This window comes from Coregonus lavaretus (assembly GCF_964263955.1).
Source record: "Coregonus lavaretus genome assembly, chromosome: 8".
In the NCBI taxonomy this organism is placed as follows: Eukaryota; Metazoa; Chordata; class Actinopteri; order Salmoniformes; family Salmonidae; genus Coregonus; species Coregonus lavaretus.
In genome coordinates this window covers 59,561,780-59,584,363 of record NC_139995.1, presented here as the reverse complement: position 1 = coordinate 59,584,363, position 22,584 = coordinate 59,561,780, and the positions used below count along the sequence as shown (strand labels likewise).

Genomic DNA, 22,584 nt, shown 5'->3' with positions numbered 1-22,584 from the left:
TATGCTACAATAGAGAATCATGTTCAACGTTGACTAGTTTCTGTAATTATATATTTTTAGCACCATGTAGACATGTAACGTTGACTAGTTTCTGTAATTATATATTTTTAGCACCATGAAAACTAGTCTTATTTAGGCTATATCTAGCAGATTATAAAAGTGAGGCATGCTGTGTGTTAAGAAATATACACGAGAACAAATCCCACAGTTGATTCTAATTCTACCATAAACAGAGAAGAAACAAAGATATTGACTAAAACACCGAAGTACAAAACAGGGGAGGATGTGTTGTTGACTCATTAAGGAGGATTGAAGAGTTTGGTCTTTACAAAAAAATCCCGTGTGTTGAGGAGGTGGGTATTACTGAAGTCTACCAGAAGGAGGCGCTATAGGATTGCTTTTGATCGTGACAGACACCTACAGTGACCCTACCACCCTAGGCACTTGTAGATCTGAAACTGTATAGGATAGATGTCACCATATGGTTACAACTTCACCTCGCCATCTGATAGGCTAGAGGGGAGTATTTGCCATTTGAATTCCACCCATCCAGCGGTGTCAGAACTACACCAGTTCCTAGAAACGGACCAGTCAACATCCCCGATAGTGGGAAAACAACTCATGTGGTGCTACAGTTTATATACCATGAAGACATCTATGCTGTGGTGAGATATCAGATCACACTCTGGCAGGAGGGAGACAGACACCTCTGTCTGTGTGTGTGTGTCTGTGTGTGTGTGTGTGTGTGTGTGTGTGTATACGTGCGTGTTACTTCCTCCTCCGGTTGCTGCCCAGCTGAACGCCCCTGTGTGTGTGTGTATTAGTGTGTGTGTGTGTGTATATTAGTGTGTGTGTGTGTGTATATTAGTGTGTGTGTGTGTGTATATTAGTGTGTGTGTGTGTGTGTGTGTATTAGTGTGTGTGTGTGTGTGTGTGTGTGTGTATATTAGTGTGTGTGTGTGTGTGTATATGCGTGCGTGTTACTTCTTCCTCCTGTTGTTGCCCAGCTGAACCCCCCCTGTGTGTGTGTGTGTATTAGTGTGTGTGTGTGTGTGTGTGTGTGTATTAGTATTAGTGTGTGTGTGTGTGTATATTAGTGTGTGTGTGTGTGTATATTAGTGTGTGTGTGTGTATTAGTATTAGTGTGTGTGTATATGCGTGCGTGTTACTTCCTCCTCCTGTTGTTGCCCAGCTGAACGCCCCTGTGTGTGTGTGTGTATATTAGTGTGTGTGTGTATTAGTGTGTGTGTATATTAGTGTGTGTGTGTGTATATGCGTGCGTGTTACTTCCTCCTCCGGTTGTTGCCCAGCTGAACCCCACTGCGTCCAGACACACAGCGGAAAGTGGCAGGCTGGACGTCCCAGTACTTGACTGGGTTATAGAACAGACTTATGCCCGTATACAGGGTCTTCTTAACACTGGAGCGTACAGGGCAGAAGTCATTCACGCCCACGTTGCTGATAGTGTTAGCATGGAGGTACACCACCTGGGGGGGAAATAGGGACCAATTAATCAAGCAATCAATTAGTCAATTACACCACCTGGTGGAATTGGGACAAGTCTCAAGTTTAGGTTCATGTAGCATGCTGAGGTAATCTGAGGTAAATAGAGGTTCGGTTATGTCCCATTGCTACTCGGATACTCTGTCTGGCTATGTGTGGCTATTTGTGAATGTCTTAAAGATTCACACATAGCTAGAATCATAGAGGCAATCATGCTTGAAGATATTTAGGAATCTGTAGCCTACGTCGTCGTAGCACAGGGGTGTCAAACTCATTCATGGAGGGCCTAGTGTCTGAGGGCTTTTAGTCTTTTCCTTTCAGTTAAGACCTGGACAACCAGGTGAGGGGAGTTCCTTACTAAGACCTAGACAACCAGGTGAGGGAAGTTCCTTACTAAGACCTGGACAACCAGGTGAGGGGAGTTCCTTACTAAGACCTAGACAACCAGGTGAGGGGAGTTCCTTACTAAGACCTGGACAACCAGGTGAGGGGAGTTCCTTACTAAGACCTAGACAACCAGGTGAGGGGAGTTCCTCACTAAGACCTAGACAATCACGTGAGGGGAGTTCTTTACTAATTAGTGACCTTAATCAACCACATACAAGGGACACTCGGCCCTCCGTGGAATGAGTTTGACACGTGTCGAAGCAGAATGGAATGACAGTGGAAATTCTGCATGGTGCAACACTACAATGATGAGTTGAGTGCACTAATAGTAGGAGTAAAGACTGTTTCAAGTTATTTTTGGAATGACAAACAGGCGATTAACCATATCTTACCTGTAGATACCTGAGTGAGTTCAGACCAGGCGGAACCTTCTTTAGCTTGTTGTTGTCAAGGTGGATCTCACGGACGTTGGGTATACTGGCCAGGCTTCCATTCTCAACAAACTTGATTTGGTTGAAGCCCAGTCCTAATCTGTAAATATATAGTAAGCTTTCAGATATACGGAATCAAACTGACAGGTGTATTTTGTGTTTTTACACATTACATCTCAGTAGTGTTTTACCGTTGTAATTTTTTATATCTGAAAAAGTCCTCAATTTCTACTTTGGTGATCTTGTTGTAATCCAAGTGAAGGTCTGTGAGTGACGATGGGAGGTCTGAAAAACAGGAAATCACTGTCAGGTTACGATGCACAGTACACTTAAAGGGACCGTGCAGTCAAAAACAAGATTTTCCTATTTATTTATGATTTTTTTTCCCACACTGAGGTCGAATTATAATTTTTTTTAAATGAAAAAATATATAAAAATGAGCTTTTTGGAGAAAAAAAAAATCCTGTAATTTCAGCCTGTTCAGGTGGATGGAGTTTTTGGCCCAGAGCATGACATCACAATCTGATTGGATTATTTTGACCAATGACCAATCAGCTTTGCACACTCTTGGCATTCTCTCAATCAGCTTCACCTGGAATGCTTTTCCAACAGTCTTGAAGGTGTTTCATCATAGCACTTGATGGTTTTTGCGACTGCACTTGAAGAAACTTTAAAAAGTTCTTGAAATGTTTCGTATTGACTGACCTTCATGCCTTAAAGTAACGATGGACTGTCGTTTCTCTTTGCTTATTTGAGGTGTTCTTGCCATAATATGGACTTGGTCTTTTACCAAATAGGGCTATCTTCTGTATACCCCCCCTACCTTGTCACAACACAACTGATTGGCTCAAACGCATTAAGAAGGAAAGAAATTCCACAAATTAACTTTTAAGAAGGCACACGTGTTAATTGAAATGCATTCCAGGTGACTACCTCATGAAGCTGGTTGAGAGAATGCCAAGAGTGTGCAAAGCTGTCATCAAGGCAAAGGGTGGCTATTTGAAGAATCTCTAATATAAAAATATATTTTGATTTGTTTAACACTTTTTTTTGGTTACTACATGATTCCATATGTGTTATTTCATAGTTTTGATGTCTTCACTATTATTCTACAATGTAGAAAATAGTAAAAATAAAGAGAAACCCTGGAATGAGTAGGTGTGTCCAAACTTGTGACTGGTACCTTTAGGTACAGCTGTGAGCTTGGCTTGTAGTGGTAGTTTACCTTTAGGTACAGCTGTGAGCTTGGCCTCCGCGATCCTGATGTACAGGGTTTCCATACCGTCGAACGCTCCCAGCTCTATCCCGTTGTTAGCTAACGGGTTAGCACTCATCTCTGGTCAGAAAATATACAGGGAGGTTAGCCTTATGTATGACGCTTTGAAAAATGTATTTCTTGAACTCCTGTACAGCTACAGTGCCATTAATAACCCTAGATGCATTCTGCCTCCAATGACAACCTTGTATTCTTCATATTGTGCGCTACAGTTGACCAGGGTCACATCTTCTCTGCCAATAGACCCAGCCAGTTGCCGCCATTGTAAATACGAATTTGTTCTCAACTGACATACCCAGAACATGCAGAGACTTCATCCCTTTAAAGGCCTCTTTTTGGATGTTGCTGATCTTGTTGTCGTGGATACGCAGCTCCAGGATGTTCCGGGGCAGGTTGGCAGGTATCCGTGTCAGCTGGTTGTAGGACAGGTACAGCAGCTGCAGCCGATCCATGTTACGGAAAGCTTTGGGATGGATCTTGGAGATCTTGTTGTTAACCAGGAACAGGGCCTGGGGAAGAGAAGATATGTGAAATATACAGAAACTCTTGGAGTTTAGACAATGGGAGGTTTGCTTGAACAATACATTGGACCCCAGGAAGTAACAGCCAATGGGGATCCAAATAAACAGATAAATACTTTGGCCGATTTATTAAATGCGGTTCGGCCAGTCTTAAAACCACTGCATTTCGACCAGTCTTAAAACCACTGCATTTCGACCAGTCTTAAAACCACTGCGTTTTCGGCCAGTCTTAAAACCAATGCATTTTGGCCAGTCTTTCCCCTAGATAGCTTAATTTCCAGGCAGGGTACAAACTGTAGCCTACATCTGTCTGTCTGTACAGGCTCTGTGAAACACCCTGTAGAAGGTTTTAAGCCGAAACCATGCCATGTTTCCCCTTATTGTAAAGGTAAGGCAGTCCACCTTGCTAAGCTCTCTCGTCCCCCACCTAAAATAATATGGCTTCTATTTCAATTGAGCGTTTTGGTGCTTGAGGCCCCGGATGTTGCTTTGGGGGCCTTTGTACCCTACCTGGAAAATAATCTACCTAGTTACACAGAGCCTGTACAGACAGATGTAGGTTACAGTATGAATTACATAAAGGATCTCTATGGGCTACAGTGTATGCTGATGGAGACACTGGTTCAGATGGGTTCCGTCTGATGGAGACACTGGTTCAGATGGGTTCCGTCTGATGGAGACACTGGTTCAGATGGGTTCCGTCTGATGGAGACACTGGTTCAGATGGGTTCCGTCTGATGGAGACACTGGTTCAGATGGGTTCCGTCTGATGGAGACACTGGTTCAGATGGGTTCCGTCTGATGGAGACACTGGTTCAGATGGGTTCCGTCTGATGGAGACACTGGTTCAGATGGGTTCCGTCTGATGGAGACACTGGTTCAGATGGGTTCCGTCTGATGGAGACACTGGTTCAGATGGGTTCCGTCTGATGGAGACTGATATAAAGAGCTTGGCTCAGGGCGGGCCTTCATGTGGTTGATCGCCAGCTGTGACCGCGAGCACAATCAAAGGCCTCCGTCTGAACAACAATGTTAGCACCATGACACACAACTTCCATGAATGTGTGATTCTGTCCTAATCTGTGTTGCATATAGGCCTAGGGGGGGATGTATGTCTGAATGTGATTCGGACTGAGGTGAAAAAGTCACTCCACTCTAAAGTGATAGGAAGCAGTGATTAATGTTGCAGTGTTGGATCAGAGTAGGAGAGATGTTTATCATGTGTTTCTTACGTAGATCTTGTTAATGCCTTTGAAGTCGTCCTCCGTGACCTCGGTGATGTCGTTATTCTGGAGGTCGATCATTAGTGTGTCGGCGGGAATGTTCTCGGGCACAGAGAGCAACCCTGTGGAGACAGGATATCAATCAATCAACAAATCAGCTGTGTATTGTCCACGTAGCCGTAAAGCTAACGTCACAGAGAAGTTGCATATGTAATGAGAACAGTAGTGGTCCCAGAGTAGAGCCTTGAGGAACTCCAAAATGTCACTGAGCATGATTGCCTCCAGTCTTACAGTGTCTTAACAGATGAGACTTTCATACAAGTGATTCATCAATGCTGTAATAGAATGTTAGGAGCCCCTAGCCCCCCCTCTCCCCCAGACTGAGAGCGAGGAGTAGTGATTGGGTAATAGAACCTTACCCAGATCAGAGCACTGCACCACCCGTAGGGAGCACTGGCAGCCAAAGGGGCAGTCCGTGAGGAAGTCGTCATCATCATCATCATCATCATCCTCGTCCTGCATCATGATTTCATGGTCCCTCATGAAGTCCAAGACGTTAATTGGCTGGTAGGGCTTGGCATGGCCCAGTGCCAGCAGACACAGCAGCAGGAAGCCTCTCATGGTGAAGACTAGTGGGCCTATAAAACAAGATGCCATGTAATAAAGACTAGTGGGTCTACACAAAAAGAAGAAGAATGAGAAGACGGATACTTTATTTTCTTGAAGAGAGTCTAAAATTAATCTTTCTGCTTGATCAGCCAATTTGCCCAAGATGGCTCACACACTAGACACAAGCTTTGAGAAATACCCAAGATGGCTCACACACTAGACACAAGCTTTGAGAAATACCCAAGATGGCTCACACACTAGACACAAGCTTTGAGAAATACCCAAGATGTCTCACACACTAGACACGAGCTTTGAGAAGTACCCAAGATGGCTCACACACTAGACACGAGCTTAGAGAAATACCCAAGATGGCTCACACACTAGACACGAGCTTAGAGAAATACCCAAGATGTCTCACACACTAGACACGAGCTTAGAGAAATACCCAAGATGGCTCACACACTAGACACAAGCTTTGAGAAATACCCAAGATGTCTCACACACTAGACACAATCTTTGAGAAATACCCAAGATGTCTCACACACTAGACACGAGCTTTGAGAAGTACCCAAGATGGCTCACACACTAGACACGAGCTTAGAGAAGTACCCAAGATGGCTCACACACTAGACACGAGCTTAGAGAAATACCCAAGATGGCTCACACACTAGACACAAGCTTAGAGAAATACCCAAGATGTCTCACACACTAGACACGAGCTTAGAGAAATACCCAAGATGGCTCACACACTAGACACAAGCTTTGAGAAATACCCAAGATGTCTCACACACTAGACACAATCTTTGAGAAATACCCAAGATGTCTCACACACTAGACACGAGCTTAGAGAAATACCCAAGATGGCTCACACACTAGACACAAGCTTTGAGAAATACCCAAGATGTCTCACACACTAGACACAAGCTTTGAGAAATACCCAAGATGGCTCACACACTAGACACGAGCTTAGAGAAATACCCAAGATGGCTTACACACTAGACACGAGCTTTGAGAAGTACCCAAGATGGCTCACACACTAGACACGAGCTTTGAGAAGTACCCAAGATGGCTCACACACTAGACACAAGCTTTGAGAAATACCCAAGTGTTGTAACACATCAATGATCTAAGAATCTGTACCAGGTTTCTGACTATATAATTTTCATTGTGTTGCTGTGCTATCGTCTTTCCTTTTTGTAGGACAAATAAATAACCTAACGTAGGTCAGGTTAAGCTATCATTCTGAGTGTGTTAGAATGACCCTGCAGCTACTGAAGTCTAAACAGACACAGAACTGATGATGTTAGTCTTGCTAGACGTTGTTGCCAAGTCTTCGCCAAAAGGATGTCCTGGCCTGCACTGTAAGGACGTTGAAACATGTTATGTTTTTTTGGATTGATTATGATTTAAACAGAAAGTTGATAAAAGCTAAGTTTGATTCTGGTAGTTTATTATTTTCTCTCTGCAACTTTGCCAAAATGTTGAACTCTATTTATTCTTGGATGGAAAGCATGTCTAGATGAGTATAAAATATGCAGTAGTCCTGTCAAGGCGCTCCCTTTAAGTTCAATCCTAACACTATGACCTTAGGTGTACTTGCTGTTTTTGTAAGGTTTTTTGGGGGAAAAACTCAGCAAGTTACTTTTTAGTCTGTAATCAAGGTTTCCATGAACTATTGTGCAGGAATTTAGACATTACAGCCGACGCAAAAGTTGTTTTGCTTCTTGCTCAATATTCACCATCTGTGGCGTTTTACACGTAAGGTTTTCCAGAACTAGCTATGTATCTATCAATTTCTCACACTTTCTCAGACTACACAAGACCAACAGAGGGAAATGGAACAAGTTATCTTCTCACCCTTTCTCAAGGCCAACCGAGGGAAATGGAGCAGTACTGTGGGTGGGTTGGGTTGTGTATGACCATGATCCATTCAGCAACCCAATGCTGTTTCTACCCACAACTATTTGGTGGTGGTTCAGAGGCATTCTGTAATACTTAACAGCACAGACATGTACTATGAAACTAAATAAATCTAGCACATTATACAGTGCATTCGTAACGTATTCAGACCCCTTGACCTTTTCCACATTTTGGTACGTTACAGCCTTATTCTAAAATGGATAAAAAAATAGCATCAATCTACACACAATACCCCATAATGACAAAGTGAAAACAGGTTTTTAGAATGTTTTTGCAAATGTATTAAATTAAAAACAGATACCTTATTTACATAAGTATTCAGACCCTTTGCTATGAGACTAGAAATTGAGCTCAGGTGCATCCTGTTTCCATTGATCATCCTTGAGATGTTTCTGCAACTTCATTGGAGTCCATCTGTGGTAAATTCAATTGATTGGACATGATTTGGAAAGGCACACACCTGTCTATATAAGGTCCCACAGTTGACAGTGCATGTCATAGCAAAAACCAAGCCATGAGGTCGAAGGAATTGTCTGTAGAGCTCCGAGACAGGATTGTGTCGAGGCACAGATCTGGGGAAGGGTACCAAAAAATGTCTGCAGCATTGAAGGTCCCCAAGAACACAGTGGCCTCCATCTTTCTTAAATGGAAGAAGTATGGAACCACCAAGACTCTTCCTAGAGCTGGCCGCCTGGCCAAACTGAGCAATCGGGGGAGAAGGGCCTTGTTCAGGGAGGTGACTAAGAACCCGATGGTCACTCTGACAGAGCTCCAGAGTTCCTCTGTGGAGATGGGAGAACCTTCCAGAAGGACAACCATCTCTGCAGCACTCCACCAATCAGGCCTTTATGGTAGAGTGGCCAGACGGAAGCCACTCCTCAGTAAAAGGCACATGACAGCCTGCTTGGAGTTTGCCAAAAGGCACCTAAAGGACTCTCAGACCATGAGAAACAAGATTATCTGGACTGATGACACCAAGATTGAACTCTTTGGCCTGAATGCCAAGCGTCACGTCTGGAGGAAACCTGGCACTATCCCTACGGTGAAGCATGGTGGTGGCAGCATCATGCTGTGGGGATGTTTTTCAGTGGCAGGGACTGGGAGACTAGTCAGGATCGAGGGAAAGATGAACGGAGCAAAGTAAAGAGAGATATTTGATGGAAACCTGCTCCAGAGCGCTCAGGACCTCAGACTGGGGACAAAGGTTCACCTTCCAACAGGACAACGACCCTAAGCACACAGCCAAGACAACACAGGAGTGGCTTCGGGACAAGTCTCTGTATGTCCTTGAGTGGCAGGCCAGAGCTGGAGTTGAACCCAATCGAACATCTCTGGAAAGACCTGAAAATAACTGTGCAGCTATTTTTTGCTTTGTCATTATGGGGTATTATGTGTAGATTAATATGGGGGAAAAACCAATTTAATCAGTTTTAGAATAAGGCTGTGACGTAATGAAATGTGGAAAAGGTCTGAAATACTTTCCAAATGCACTGTATACTCAAATACTGCACTACTCTAGAATCAGAAGTACTGTGTTTTGAATACCCAGTTACTGTTTGGTTACAAATAAGCAGATTTTCAAAAATGTATCTTGCATCTTTTATGCATGCATCCATCCATTTTCATACTGATCCTAATTTTTATAGTTTCCTCTTGTGCATGTCAACGCTGAACCATCAAGAAGCGTATTTCAAGTAAAAGGTTCACCCATTCTGAATGTTATTGTTTTTGTGCATCTGAGCGATGTTCTACTATCGATTACCTGGGTCAATTCATGTTTTCATGTGAATCGGGGCGGCAGGTAGCTTAGTGGTTAAGAGCGTTGTGCCAGTAACCAAAAGGTCCCTGGTTCTAATCCCCGAGCCGACTAGGTGAAAAATCTGTCGGTGCCCTTGAGCAAGGCACTTAACCCTAATTGCTCCTGTAAGTCGCTCTGGATAAGAGCGTCTGCTAAATTACTAAAAATGTTAAATGTAATCGGAGGTGTTGCCATTCAAGCAGGCAGAATTTCGGCAGGTATGACGTAGCATTGCGATACAGCCGGTCTAACAACACTGGAAGTTAATAGGAGTACGACTTTTAGATCGCGAAAACCTCACTCATACATGTCAGATTTAAATACTGTCCGATACCATAATGCTTTAGGTTGTTTTCTCTCGAATGAGCCATTGATCATATTTTTGCGATATTCCTACCTCGAGAAATGTGTATTTTTAACAGAGGGTCTAACTCATTTCTCCTATTGGTCTGCCTCTTCAGTCCAGGGTGCATTGCCTGGTGCCGTTGTGAATGTCAGACTCCACTCTGTGAGGCACATCGATCTGCAGGTTGAACATGGTGAGATTGTAGACTCCTAAATTGATAGTGCAGTTTGTTTATAAATAACTAGCTCCTTCACATGCTGATATTGACTTTGGTATTGTTGTGTGTAGCTACGTTTGCTACCTGGGTAGCTAGCCAGCCCAGAGAGAGAGCATTGCATTGTGGGATTTGTAGTCGACTTGAGCTGCAACAGATTTCCACAACGGTTTTCACACGTCGCTACCAACCTTATTATAACGACAAAATGAAACATTTGTTTGCAAAAAATATTGTTCTCACATATTAGTGTTACGTAACACCAAATTACGGGAATGAGTGGTTTTGGGTGGATTTTTCCTTTAAGCCTGCAACATCAATTGAGACAATAACAATCTATTCAAACGTTTCTGAGATCAAGTTCATAAACTCAGATAATGTATCCATTTCCAAAGTTGAACAATAACATTGAGGTAGCACACCTCAGCAGGTAGCAACATACAGTAAGTCATTCTGAGGCAGGTACTTCCCCCCCCCCCCCCACAGTTAAATTCTATATTACTTTATTGATCCACTCAGGCTGAACAAAGTAAGCCATTGTCAGATCACAGCTAATAACATCCTCCACATATCATACAGCTAATAACATCCTCCACATATCATACAGCTAATAACATCCTCCACATATCATACAGCTAATAACATCACATTGCCCCTTACAATAATGTATATTTTGTTTAACTCACCTCGGCAGTCACTTAGTGTGTTGTATCCTTGTTTAACTCCAGTCAGATAGCCTCCAGAGAGAACATGAACCAAAGAGAGTTACGATACCCACCAAGGCAGCAGTAGTCGGGAACAGTAGCTCCAGTCACAGAAGACGGGAGGACGGTGCATCAGACATCAGAGAGAAACACTAACTCTCTGAATGAAAAATAAACCTCTGCTGGTGCTGCTGCTGGTGCTGCTGCCGGCATGGAGAGCTTGGTTTGAATAAAGACCTATCACCCTCTCTCACACAGACACAGAGATCACCACCACATCTCTGTATCGCTGGCTAGTCCTGAAAACGCATGGTTAATGGCCAGTCATGTGGTTCTCATCAGTACTTGAACTGGGGCCAGAATTGTACGTTTAAACTTCTCAATGCTTTAGTCTTTATATAGAACTAATGTACCATCCTACCGGTAGGGACCTACCGGTCCCAGTCCCCTGCTCCCCAACCCTCCTTCCCTATAAATGCCGTCCGTAGGTGGCCTTGTGCCATGTTAGATATTATTCATTTCATTTTTATTCTGCTGAACAGCCATCAAGAAGACTGGTGGTGGTTGTAACATAATAAAAGGAACTATTTGTTTTCCTCGATAGACCTGCAGAAGCTGAGAATGGATGGAGGGGTCTGTCCTGCAAGTGTCTCTGAGACACCCAGCGTGACTTAGAGGAGCAATATGGATCAAATATACAATATGAACAGTATGTGATAAAGTCTATATTAATCAGTAGTATGCTATATGTATAGATATATATACAGTATGTGTGGCTATGTTAGTCCTGCCTTCAGAGGAATAGTAATGGCGGCGGAGGGGATGGCTGCCGTTTGACAGGCTCCTAACCAACTGTGCTATTTTGTTAGGTTTTTTGCGTTGTTTGTAACTTATTTTGTAACTTATTGTGTACATAATGTTGCTGCTACCGTCACTCATTACCGAAAATAACTTCTGGACATCAGAACAGCGATTACTCACCTCGAACTGGACAATTTTTCTTTTTTCTTTAACGAGTCCGACGCGAAGGATATACTGCTTTATCGAGACCAGGCCCAAATCTCTGTCATTTTGCGTGAAGAAAAGACAGAGAAAAAGGGGGCGGAGGTCGGGCTGCCTTCTGAGAATTCGTAGGCCAGTGATTAAACCTCCACTACCATCCGTTCTATTGGCCAACGTGCAATCATTGGAAAACAAAATGGATGATCTACGATCAAGAATATCCTACCAACGGGATATATTAAAAACTGTAACATCTTGTGTTTCACAGAGTCGTGGCTGAACGACGACACGGATAATATAGAACTGGCTGGGTTTTCCGTGCATCAGCAGGACAGAGAAGCTACGTCTGGTAAGACGAGGGGCGGGGGTGTGTGTCTATTTGTCAATAGCTGCTGGTGCGCGATGTCTAATATTAAAGAAGTCGGAGTATTGCTCCCCTGAGGTAGAGTACCTTATGATAAACTGTAGACCACATTATCTACCAAGAGAGTTCTCATCTACAGTTGAAGTCGGAAGTTTACATACACCTTAGCCATATACATTTAAACTCAGTTTTTCACAATTCCTGACATTTAATCCTAGTAAAAATTCCCTGTCTTAGGTCAGTTAGGATCACCACTTTATTTTAAGAATGTGAAATGTCAGAATAATAGTAGAGATAATTTTTTATTTCAACTTTTATTTCTTTCATCAAATTCCCAGTGGGTCAGAAGTTTACATACACTCAATTAGTATTTGGTAGCATTGCCTTTAAATTGTTTAACTTGGGTCAAATGTTTCGAGTAGCCTTCCACAAGCTTCCCACAATAAGTTGGGTGAATTTTGGCCCATTCCTCCTGACAGAGCTGGTGTAACTAAGTCAGGTTTGTAGGCCTCCTTGCTCGCACATGCTTTTTCAGTTCTGCCCACAAATTTTCTATAGGATTGAGGTCAGGGCTTTGTGATGGCCACTCCAATACCTTGACTTTGTTGTCCTTAAGCCATTTTGCCACAACTTTGGAAGTATGCTTGGGGTCATTGTCCATTTGGAAGACCCATTTGTGACCAAGCTTTAACTTCGTGACTGATGTCTTGAGATGTTGCTTCAATATATCCACATAATTTCCCTTCCTCATGATGCCACCTATTTTGTGAAGCGCACCAGTCCCTCATGCAGCAAAGCACCCCCACAGCATGATGCTGCCACCCCGTGCTTCACGGTTGGAATGGTGTTTTTCGGCTTGCAAGCATCCCCCTTTTTCCTCCAAACATAACGATGGTCATTATGGCCAAACAGTTCTATTTTTGTTTCATCAGACCAGAGGACATTTCTCCAAAAACTACGATCTTTGTCCCCATGTGCAGTTGCAAACCGTAGTCTGTCTTTTTTATGGCGGTTTTGGAGCAGTGGCTTCTTCCTTGCTGAGCGGCCTTTCAGGTTATGTCGATAGAGGACTCATTTTACTGTGGATATAGATACGTTCATCTCTAGGAGACAGAACGCGTCTCCTTCCTGAGCGGTATGACGGCTGCGTGGTCCAATGGTGTTTATACTTGCGTACTATTGTTTGTACAGATGAACGTGGTACCTTCAGGTATTTGGAAATTGCTCCAAAGGATGAACCAGACTTGTGGATGTCTACAATTTTTGGCTGATTTCTTTTGATTTTCCCATGATGTCAAGCAAAGAGGCACTGAGTTTGAAGGTAGGCCTTGAAATACATCCACAGGTACACCTGCAATTGACTCAAATTATTTCAATTAACCTATCAGAAGCTTCTAAAGCCATGACATATGCAACCAAAGGGGGGAAAAAAACTCTAGACCACCTTTACTCCACACACAGAGACGCATTCAAAGCTCTCCCTCGCCCTCCATTTGGCAAATCTGACCGTAATTCTATCCTGATTCCTGCCTACAAGCAAAAACTAAAGCAGGAAGTACCAGTGACTTGCTTAATATGGAAGTGGTCAGATGACGCGGATGCTACGCTACAGGACTGTTTTGCTAGCACAGACTGGAATATGTTCCGGGATTCATCCAATGGCATTGAGGAGTATACCATCTCAGTCATCGGCTTCATCAATAAGTGCATCAACGACTTCGTCCCCACAGTGACCGTACGTACATATCCCAACCAGAAGCCATGGATAACAGGCAACATCTGCACTGGGCTAAAGGCTAGAGCTGCCGCTTTCAAGGAGCGGGACACTAATCCGGACGCATATGAGAAATCCCGCTACGCCCTCCGACGAACCATCAAACAGGCAAAGCATCAATACAGGACTAAGATTGAATCGTACTACGGCTCTGACGCTCGGCAGATTAGGGCTTGAAAACTTTTACAGACTACAAAAACCAGATTGCATAGCAGAGAAGGTACGGTGGGATTCGAAATGGTCTGTGATCTGTTTGTTAACTTAACTTTCAAATACTTTCGAAAGGCAGGGCAGGATGGATATAGGTCTGTAACAGTTTGGATCTAGAGTGTCTGAGAGGATCTCAGACAATACGAAAGAGAGGTTGAACAGGCTAGTAATAGGGGTTGCGACAATTTCGGCGGCTAATTTTAGAAAGAAAGGGTCCAGATTGTCTAGCCCAGCTGATTTGTAGGGGTCCAGATTTAGCAGCTCTTTCAGGACATCAGCTATCTGAATTTGGGTGAAGGAGAAGCGGGGGGGGGGGCATGGGCAAGTTGCAGCGGAGGGTGCAGAGCTGGTGGCCGGGGTAGGGGTAGCCAGGTGGAAAGCATGGCCAGCCGTAGCAAAACACTTATTGAAATTCTCGATTATCGTAGATTTATCGGTGGTGACAGTGTTTCCTAGCCTCAGTGCAGTGGGTAGCTGGGAGGAGGTGCTCTTATTCTCCATGGACTTTACAGTGTCCCAAAACTTTTTGGAGTTAGTGCTACAGGATGCACATTTCTGTTTGAAAAAGCTAGCCTTTGCTTTCCTAACTGATTGTGTATATTGGTTCCTGACTTCCATGAAAAGTTGCATATCGCGGGGGCTGTTCGATGCTAATGCAGTACGCCACAGGATGTTTTTGTGCTGATCAAGGGCAGTCAAGTCTGGGGTGAACCAGGAGCTATATCTGTTCTTAGTTCTGAATTTTTTGAATTGGGCATGCTTATTTAAGATGGAGAGGAAAGCACTTTTGAAGAACATCCAGGCATCCTCTACTGACGGAATGAGGTCAATATCCATCCAGGATACCTGGGCCAGGTCAATTAGGAAGACCTGCTCGCTGAACTGTTTTAGGGAGTGTTTGACAGTGATGAGGGGTGGTCATTTGACCGCGGACCCGTTACGGACGCAGGCAATAAGGCAGTGATCGCTGACATCCTGGTTGAAGACAGCGGAGGTGTATTTAGAGGGTAAATTAGTCAGGATGATATCTATGAGGGTGCCCATGTTAACTGATTTAGGGTTGTACCTGGTAGGTTCCTTGATAATTTGTGTGAGATTGAGGACATCTAGTTTAGATTGTAGGACGGCCGGGGTGTTAAGCATATCCTAGTTTAGGTCACCAAGCAGTACGAACTCTGAGGATAGATGGGGGGGGCAAGCAATTCACATATGGTGTCCAGGGCACAGCTGGGGGCTGAGGGGGGTCTGTAGCAAGCGGCAACAGTGAGAGACTTATTTCTGGAAAGGTGGATTTTTAGAAGTAGAAGCTCAAATTGTTTGAGCACAGACCTGGATAATATGATAGAGCTCTGCAGGCTATCTCTACAGTAGATTGCAACTCCGCCCCCTTTGGCAGTTCTGTCTAGACGGAAAATGTTGTAGTTTGGAATGGACATTTCGGAATTTTTGGTGGCCAAGATTCAGACACTGCTAGAACATCAGGGTTGGCAGAGTGTGCTAACGCAGTGAATAACTCAAACTTGGGGAGGAGGTTTCTGATGTTAACATGCAAGAAACCAAGGCTTTTACGGTTACAGAAGTCAACAAATGATAGCGCCTGGGGGGTAGGAGTGATGTTCAGCAGTCTTATGGCTTGGAGGTAGAAGCTGTAAAGGAGCCTTTTGGACGTAGACTTGGCGCTCCGGTACCGCTTGCCGTGCGGTAGCAGAGAGAACAGTCTATGAATAGGGTGGCTGGAGTCTTTGACAATTTGTAGGGCCTTCATCTGACACCGCCTGGTATAGAGGTCCTGGATGGCAGGAAGCTTGGCCCCAGTGATGTACTGAGCCGTACGCACTACCTTCTGTAGTGCCTTGCGGTCGGAGGCCGAGCAGTTGCCATACCAGCCAGAGATGCAAGCGGTACCAGAGCGCCAAGTCTAGGACCAAAAGGCTCCTTAACATTTTCTACCTCCAAGCCATAAGACTGCTGAACAATTAATCCCCCCCCCCCCTCCATTTGTTTTTACACTGCTGCTACCCGCTGTCTGTTATCTATGTGTGGTCACTTTTCCCCTACCTACATGTACAAATTACCTCGACTAACCTGTACCCCCGCACTTTGACTCGGTACCGGTACCCCCTGTATATAGCCTCATTATTACCTGGACTAACCTGTACCCCCACACATTGACTCAGTACCGGTACCCCCTGTATATAGCCTCATTATTACCTGGACTAACCTGTACCCCCACACATTGACTCGGTATCGGTACCCCCTGTATATAGCCTCGTTATTGTTATTTTATTGTGTTGCTTTTTATTATTTTTTTGAACTGCAATGTTGGTTAAGGGCTTGTAAGTAAGCATTTCACGGTAAGGTCTACACCTGTTGTATTCGGCACATGTGACAAAGTTTGATTTGATTCCTATGAGTAGTTATACGATTGTTACGGCATGATGCTATTGCGTGATACATTTAAAAAAAAAAATTATTCCTCTGGATTGGAAAGGCTGTGATATCAATCTGTCATAATAACCTTGGATTATTGTTAGTGCTGGTTGCCATAACAATAAAGTGTGCAGTATTTTCTCTCTAATAATATGGGCCACCCATGTAGGGAGACAGCAGGTAGTGGAGTAACTGATACTGGTGACCTGGGTGGAATGGGACACACCCTCTGTCTGTCTGTCTGTCTGTCTGTGTGTCTGTCTGCTCCAGTCTCAGCATGCTATGATGACTTACAGTATGAATCCATGAAAAGGTGCCCCTGTGGCTTATGCTACGTTGGGAAGACGATAGCCTAAGCCAAGTATAATCTCTTTGTCTGACAGGTTTTCCCCTCAGTTTTGCTGAAATTATTTGTCATGCACCAGCACTAGCTATATATTACGGAACAAAAATATAAACGCAGCATGCAACAATTTCAAAGATTTTACTGAGTTTACAGTTCATATAAGGAAAACAGTCAATTGGGGAGCCAGGCCCAGCCAATCAGAATGAGTTTTTCCCAATAAAAGGGCTTTATTACAGACAGAAATACTCCTCAGTTTCTTCAGCTGTCCTGGTGGCTGGTCTCAGACGATCCCGCAGGTGAAGAAGCCGGAAGTGGAGGTCCTGGGCTGGCGTGGTTACACATGGTCTGGGGAGGTCCTGGGCTGGCGTGGTTACATGTGGTCTCCAGTTGTGAGGCCGGTTGGACGTACTGCCAAACTCTCTAAAACGACGTTGGAGGAGGCTTATGGTAGAGAAATGAATATTTAATTCTCTGGCAACAGCTCTGGTATACATTCCTGCAGTCAGCATGCCAATTACACGCTCATTCCAAACTTGAGACAGCTGTGGCATTTTGTTGTGTGACAAAACAGCACATTTTATAGTGGCCTTTTATTGTCCCCAGCACAAGGTGCACCTTTGTAATAATCATGCTGTTTAATCAGCTTCTTGATATGCCACACCTGTCAGGTGGATGGATTATCTTGGCAAATGAGAAATGCTCACTAAAAGGGATGCAAACAAATTTGTGGACAACATTTCAGAGAAATAAGCTTTTTGTGCATATGGAACATTTCTGGGATCTTTTATTTCAGCTCATGAAACATGGGACCAACACTTTCACATTTTGTGTTTATTTTTGTTCAGTATAAATGTATTTATTTTTCTATCATTAAGTGGTCAAACTGAGCTTTTAACCGAGTAGTGCTAATATACTATACAGTGGGTAGGGCTAATATACTATACAGTGGGTAGTGATAATGGGGAAGTCTCTGTGCTGTGTAGCTAAAATGACCCCACTGCTAAGCTAGTTAATGTGTAGATAAAATGACCCCACTGCTAAGCTAATTAATGTGTAGATAAAATGACCCCACTGCTAAGCTAGTTAATGTGTAGATAAAATGACCCCACTGCTAAGCTAGTTAATTTGTAGCTAAAATGACCCCACTGCTAAGCTAGTTAATGTGTAGCTAAAATGACCCCACTGCTAAGCTAGTTAATGTGTAGCTAAAATGACCCCACTGCTAAGCTAGTTAATGTGTAGCTAAAATGACCCCACTGCTAAGCTAGTTAATGTGTAGCTAAAATGACCCCACTGCTAAGCTAGTTAATGTGTCTCTCATTCACACTCTGTAGCAGCAGCTGGGATTGCATTCTCAATTCCCATTTTCACTTTGAGTTCTGTTTTAGGAATGGACTTTGGGCCAAAATAACCGTTGAATTAGGTTGGAATTACCAGAAACGTCCCAAACTCATACCCAACCAAAGCACAAAATAATGTTAAATGCATGTTGCCTTCGGTGCTAAGTATTACACAATTCTTTTTCCATCATTTTTTTCTCCATGTGGCATTGATATCTGCTTGCCACAGCAGTAACTGCAGTCTGAAGTGGTACTTTATGAATGGAACACAGAGGGTCCAACTATGTTTAGGTTTGGCTGAGACACACAGCTATAATGGAACGGGCCCAAAGGGGTCTTTATTTATGTGTCAGTATACTATTATCTCTCTCCCATTGAGTCGGGGGTGTAATATCAGTCAGTATGCTGAGGTCTGGTTGTAACATCACTGTCTAGCCAACAATATAATATAGCCTGCTTTAAGCTCATCTCGCATTCTGCATGTTAAAGGGAAAATCTGGGGCGATTGGAAACCCTTCCCCCACCCCCCCCCCCCCCTTTTTTAATTTTTTTTTTATTTTTTGGTACTTTTTAAATGAATGATAAACCCTTTGATTCTTCAAAAAATATAACTTAGAAATGCCTCATGGGCTTAGTTCCAACTGTTATACCATAACCTATCAGAACCCAAAATATACAGTGGGGGGAAAAAAGTATTTAGTCAGCCACCAATTGTGCAAGTTCTCCCACTTAAAAAGATGAGAGAGGCCTGTAATTTTCATCATAGGTACACGTCAACTATGACAGACAAAATGAGAAAAAAAATCCAGAAAATCACATTGTAGGATTTTTAATGAATTTATTCAGAACCCAAAATATAAGCTTTTATTTTTACTCCATTGTTGGTAAACAATGTAGCCTCAAAACATGGTTAAAACTATATTTTTGATATCATGGATGGCCAGTCCTTGCATCCGTAGCTCTATCTATGAATTTGCAGTCGGAAGGGGTACTTATGGGGAACTCAGACGGTCCAACTATGTTAGGGTTTGGCTGAGACACCCAGCTATAATGGAAAGGGGTCTTTATTCATGTTTGAGTACAGTATCATCTTTCTCCCATTTTGAGTTTGTGTAATATTTTCCTACAGAAGATCAGCGAGTTGACTGAGATCTGGTTCTATCATCACTGTCTAGCCTACAATAGAGCCGACTCCAGTCATTTTTAGATTCAAGTGTACCATCTCCCCCGACACGTCTCACATTCTGCCTGTTGAATAATTGAAACAATCAAGTCTTTAAATAGTCAATATTATCTAGGCATACTCCAAAACATGCATCCTGTTTGCAACAAGGCCAGTGCCTTCTGAAAGTATTCACACCCCTTGACTTTTTCCACATTTTGTTGTGTTACTTTGTGGGATTAAAATGGATTTAATTGTCATTTTTTGTCAACAATCTACACTAAATAGTCTAATGTCAAAGTGGGAAAACAAATCTGACATTTGTAGAAAAAAATATGAAAAATAAAACACAAATATACACTGCTCAAAAAAATTAAGGGAACACTAAAATAACACATCCTAGATCTGAATGAATTAAATAATCTTATTAAATACTTTTTTATTTACATAGTTGAATGTGCTGACAACAAAATCACACAAAAATGATCAATGGAAATCAAATGTATCAACCCATGGAGGTCTGGATTTGGAGTCAGACTCAAAATTAAAGTGGAAAACCACACTACAGGCTGATCCAACTTTGATGTAATGTCCTTAAAACAAGTCAAAATGAGGCTCAGTAGTGTGTGTGGCCTCCACGTGCCTGTATGACCTCCCTACAATGCCTGGGCATGCTCCTGATGAGGTCTTGCATTAGGAGGAATCCAGGGCCAACCGCACCAGCATATGGTCTCACAAGGGGTCTGAGGATCTCATCTCGGTACCTAATGGCAGTCAGGCTACCTCTGCCGAGCACATGGAGGGCTGTGCGGCCCCCCAAAGAAATACCACCCCACACCATGACTGACCCACTGCCAAACCGGTCATGCTGGAGGATGTTGCAGGCAGCAGAACGTTCTCCACGGCGTCTCCAGACTCTGTCACGTCTGTCACGTGCTCAGTGTGAACCTGCTTTCATCTGTGAAGAGCACAGGGCGCCAGTGGCAAATTTGCTAATCTTGGTGTTCTCTGGCAAATGCCAAACGTCCTGCACGGTGTTGGGCTGTGTCACGATCGTCTGAGGAAACGGACCAATACGCAGCGCGTGGAGTGAACATGATGACTTTATTCAAATAAAAGCAACCACGAAAACAACAAACAAATGACGATAGTGAAGTCCTACAGTGACTATGACTGAACCTGGAACACAAACCCACAAAACCCAGGTGAAACCACACAGTTTAAATATGGCTCCCAATCAGAGATAACGAGCCGACAGCTGACACTCGTTACCTCCGATTGGGAGTCATATGACTAATCAACAACAAAACCAAACATAGAAATGAACAACTAGATCCAACATAGAAATACACCCTAAATGAAAATAACAACCCTGGCTCAACAATCAGAGTCCCTGGAGCCAGAGTATCACAGTACCCCCCCCTAAAGGTGCGCACTCCGGGCGCACCAGCATACAGTCTCGGGGAGGGTCTGGGTGGGCGTCTGTCCACGGTGGCGGTTCTGGCCCTGGTCGTGGTCCCCACCCCACCTTAGTCACCACCCGCTTCCGTAGCCCCCTCCACATGACCACCCCCCAACTAAACCCCACTGGATTAAGGGGCGGCACCGGACTAAGGGGCAGCACCGGACTAAGGGGCAGCACTGGACTAAGGGGCAGCACTGGACTAAGGGGCAGCACCGGACTAAGGGGCAGCACCGGACTAAGGGGCAGCACCGGACTAAGGGGCAGCACTGGACTAAGGGGCAGCACCGGACTAAATGGCGGATCCTGGCTGGCTGGCTCTGGCGGATCCTGGCTGGACGGCTCTGGCGGATCCTGGCTGGCGGAAGGCTCTGGCTGATCCTGGCTGGCAGAAGGCTCTGGCTGATCCTGTCTGGCAGAAGGCTCTGGCTGATCCTGTCTGGCAGAAGGCTCTGGCTGATCCTGTCTGGCGGAAGGCTCTGGCTGATCCTGTCTGGCGGAAGGCTCTGGCTGATCCTGTCTGGCGGAAGGCTCTGGATGCTCCTGTCTGGCGGAAGGCTCTGAAGGCTCATGGCAGACGGGTAGTTCAGACGGCGTTGGGCAGACGGGCGGCTTTGCAGGCTGTCTGAGGCGCATCATAGGCCTGGTGCGTGGTGCCGGAACTGGAGGTACCGGGCTGAGGACACGCATCTCAGGGCTAGTGCGGGGAGAAGCAACAGGGCATGCTGGACCCTGGGGACGCACATAAGGCCTAGTGCGGAGAGCAGCAACAGGGCATGCTGGACCCTGGGGACGCACATAAGGCCTAGTGCGGAGAGCAGCAACAGGGCATGCTTGGCCCTGGGGACGCACCGTAGGCCTGATGCGTGGTGCCGGAACTGGAGGTACCGGGCTGAGGACACGCATCTCAGGGCTAGTGCGGAGAGCAACAACAGGACGCACAGGACTCTGGGGACACACAGGAGGCTTGGTGCGTGGTGTAGGCACTGGTGGGAAAGGGCTGGCGACGCGCACCGTTTCCCTGGTGCGAGTGGCCGGAACAGGCCGGGCCGGGCTGGCGACGCGCACCGTATCCCTGGTGCGAGTGGCCGGAACAGGCCGGGTCGGGCTGGCGACGTACACCGTAGGCTTAGTACGTGGAGCAGGAACTGGCCGGGCTGGGCTGGCGACGCACACCGTAGGTTCTGTGCGTGGAGCAGGAACAGGCCGGGCTGGGCTGGCAACGCACACCGTAGGCCTTGTGCGAGAGGCAGGAACAGGTCGGACCGGGCTGGAGACGCGCACCGTCCCTTTGGTGCGAGGGGCCGTACCAGGCCGGACCGTACTGGGGACACACACCACTGGCTCTACCCCGGGAACTGGAACGGGCCGGACCGGACTGGATACACACCTCAGTCTCTCACGCCGTGCCTCTACATCTCCTTTCCCTCCTTTAACCAGTAGCCCCCGTAACCTGGTGGCCTCTTGAATTCGCCCCTTCTCTGCCTCCGTCAGCCCTGTGGTAGCCTCCTGCTGCCCAGCCGCCCAAGCCATGTGCCCCCCCCAAAAAACTTTTTGGGGTT

The 22,584-nt window shown here is 44.9% G+C and overlaps 2 protein-coding genes across 3 annotated transcripts in view; one reads left to right on the top strand and one right to left on the bottom strand.

Annotated features, from left to right (window-relative positions):
* The window catches only part of cenpp (centromere protein P), a 161,918-nt gene that overhangs the window by 85,205 nt on the left and 54,129 nt on the right, over positions 1 to 22,584 (top strand). The gene's annotated exons all lie outside the window — the stretch shown is intronic.
* Positions 1,146 to 10,254, bottom strand: aspn (asporin (LRR class 1)). The gene is made up of 8 exons (XM_084166963.1): positions 10,066 to 10,254; positions 5,761 to 5,979; positions 5,351 to 5,463; positions 3,893 to 4,106; positions 3,547 to 3,657; positions 2,513 to 2,606; positions 2,283 to 2,421; positions 1,146 to 1,487 (listed from the first exon to the last, which is right to left on the bottom strand). Exons 1-8 carry the CDS (start codon positions 10,139 to 10,141, stop codon positions 1,284 to 1,286), a joined length of 1,170 nt encoding a protein of 389 aa, XP_084023089.1. The 5' UTR covers positions 10,142 to 10,254; the 3' UTR covers positions 1,146 to 1,283.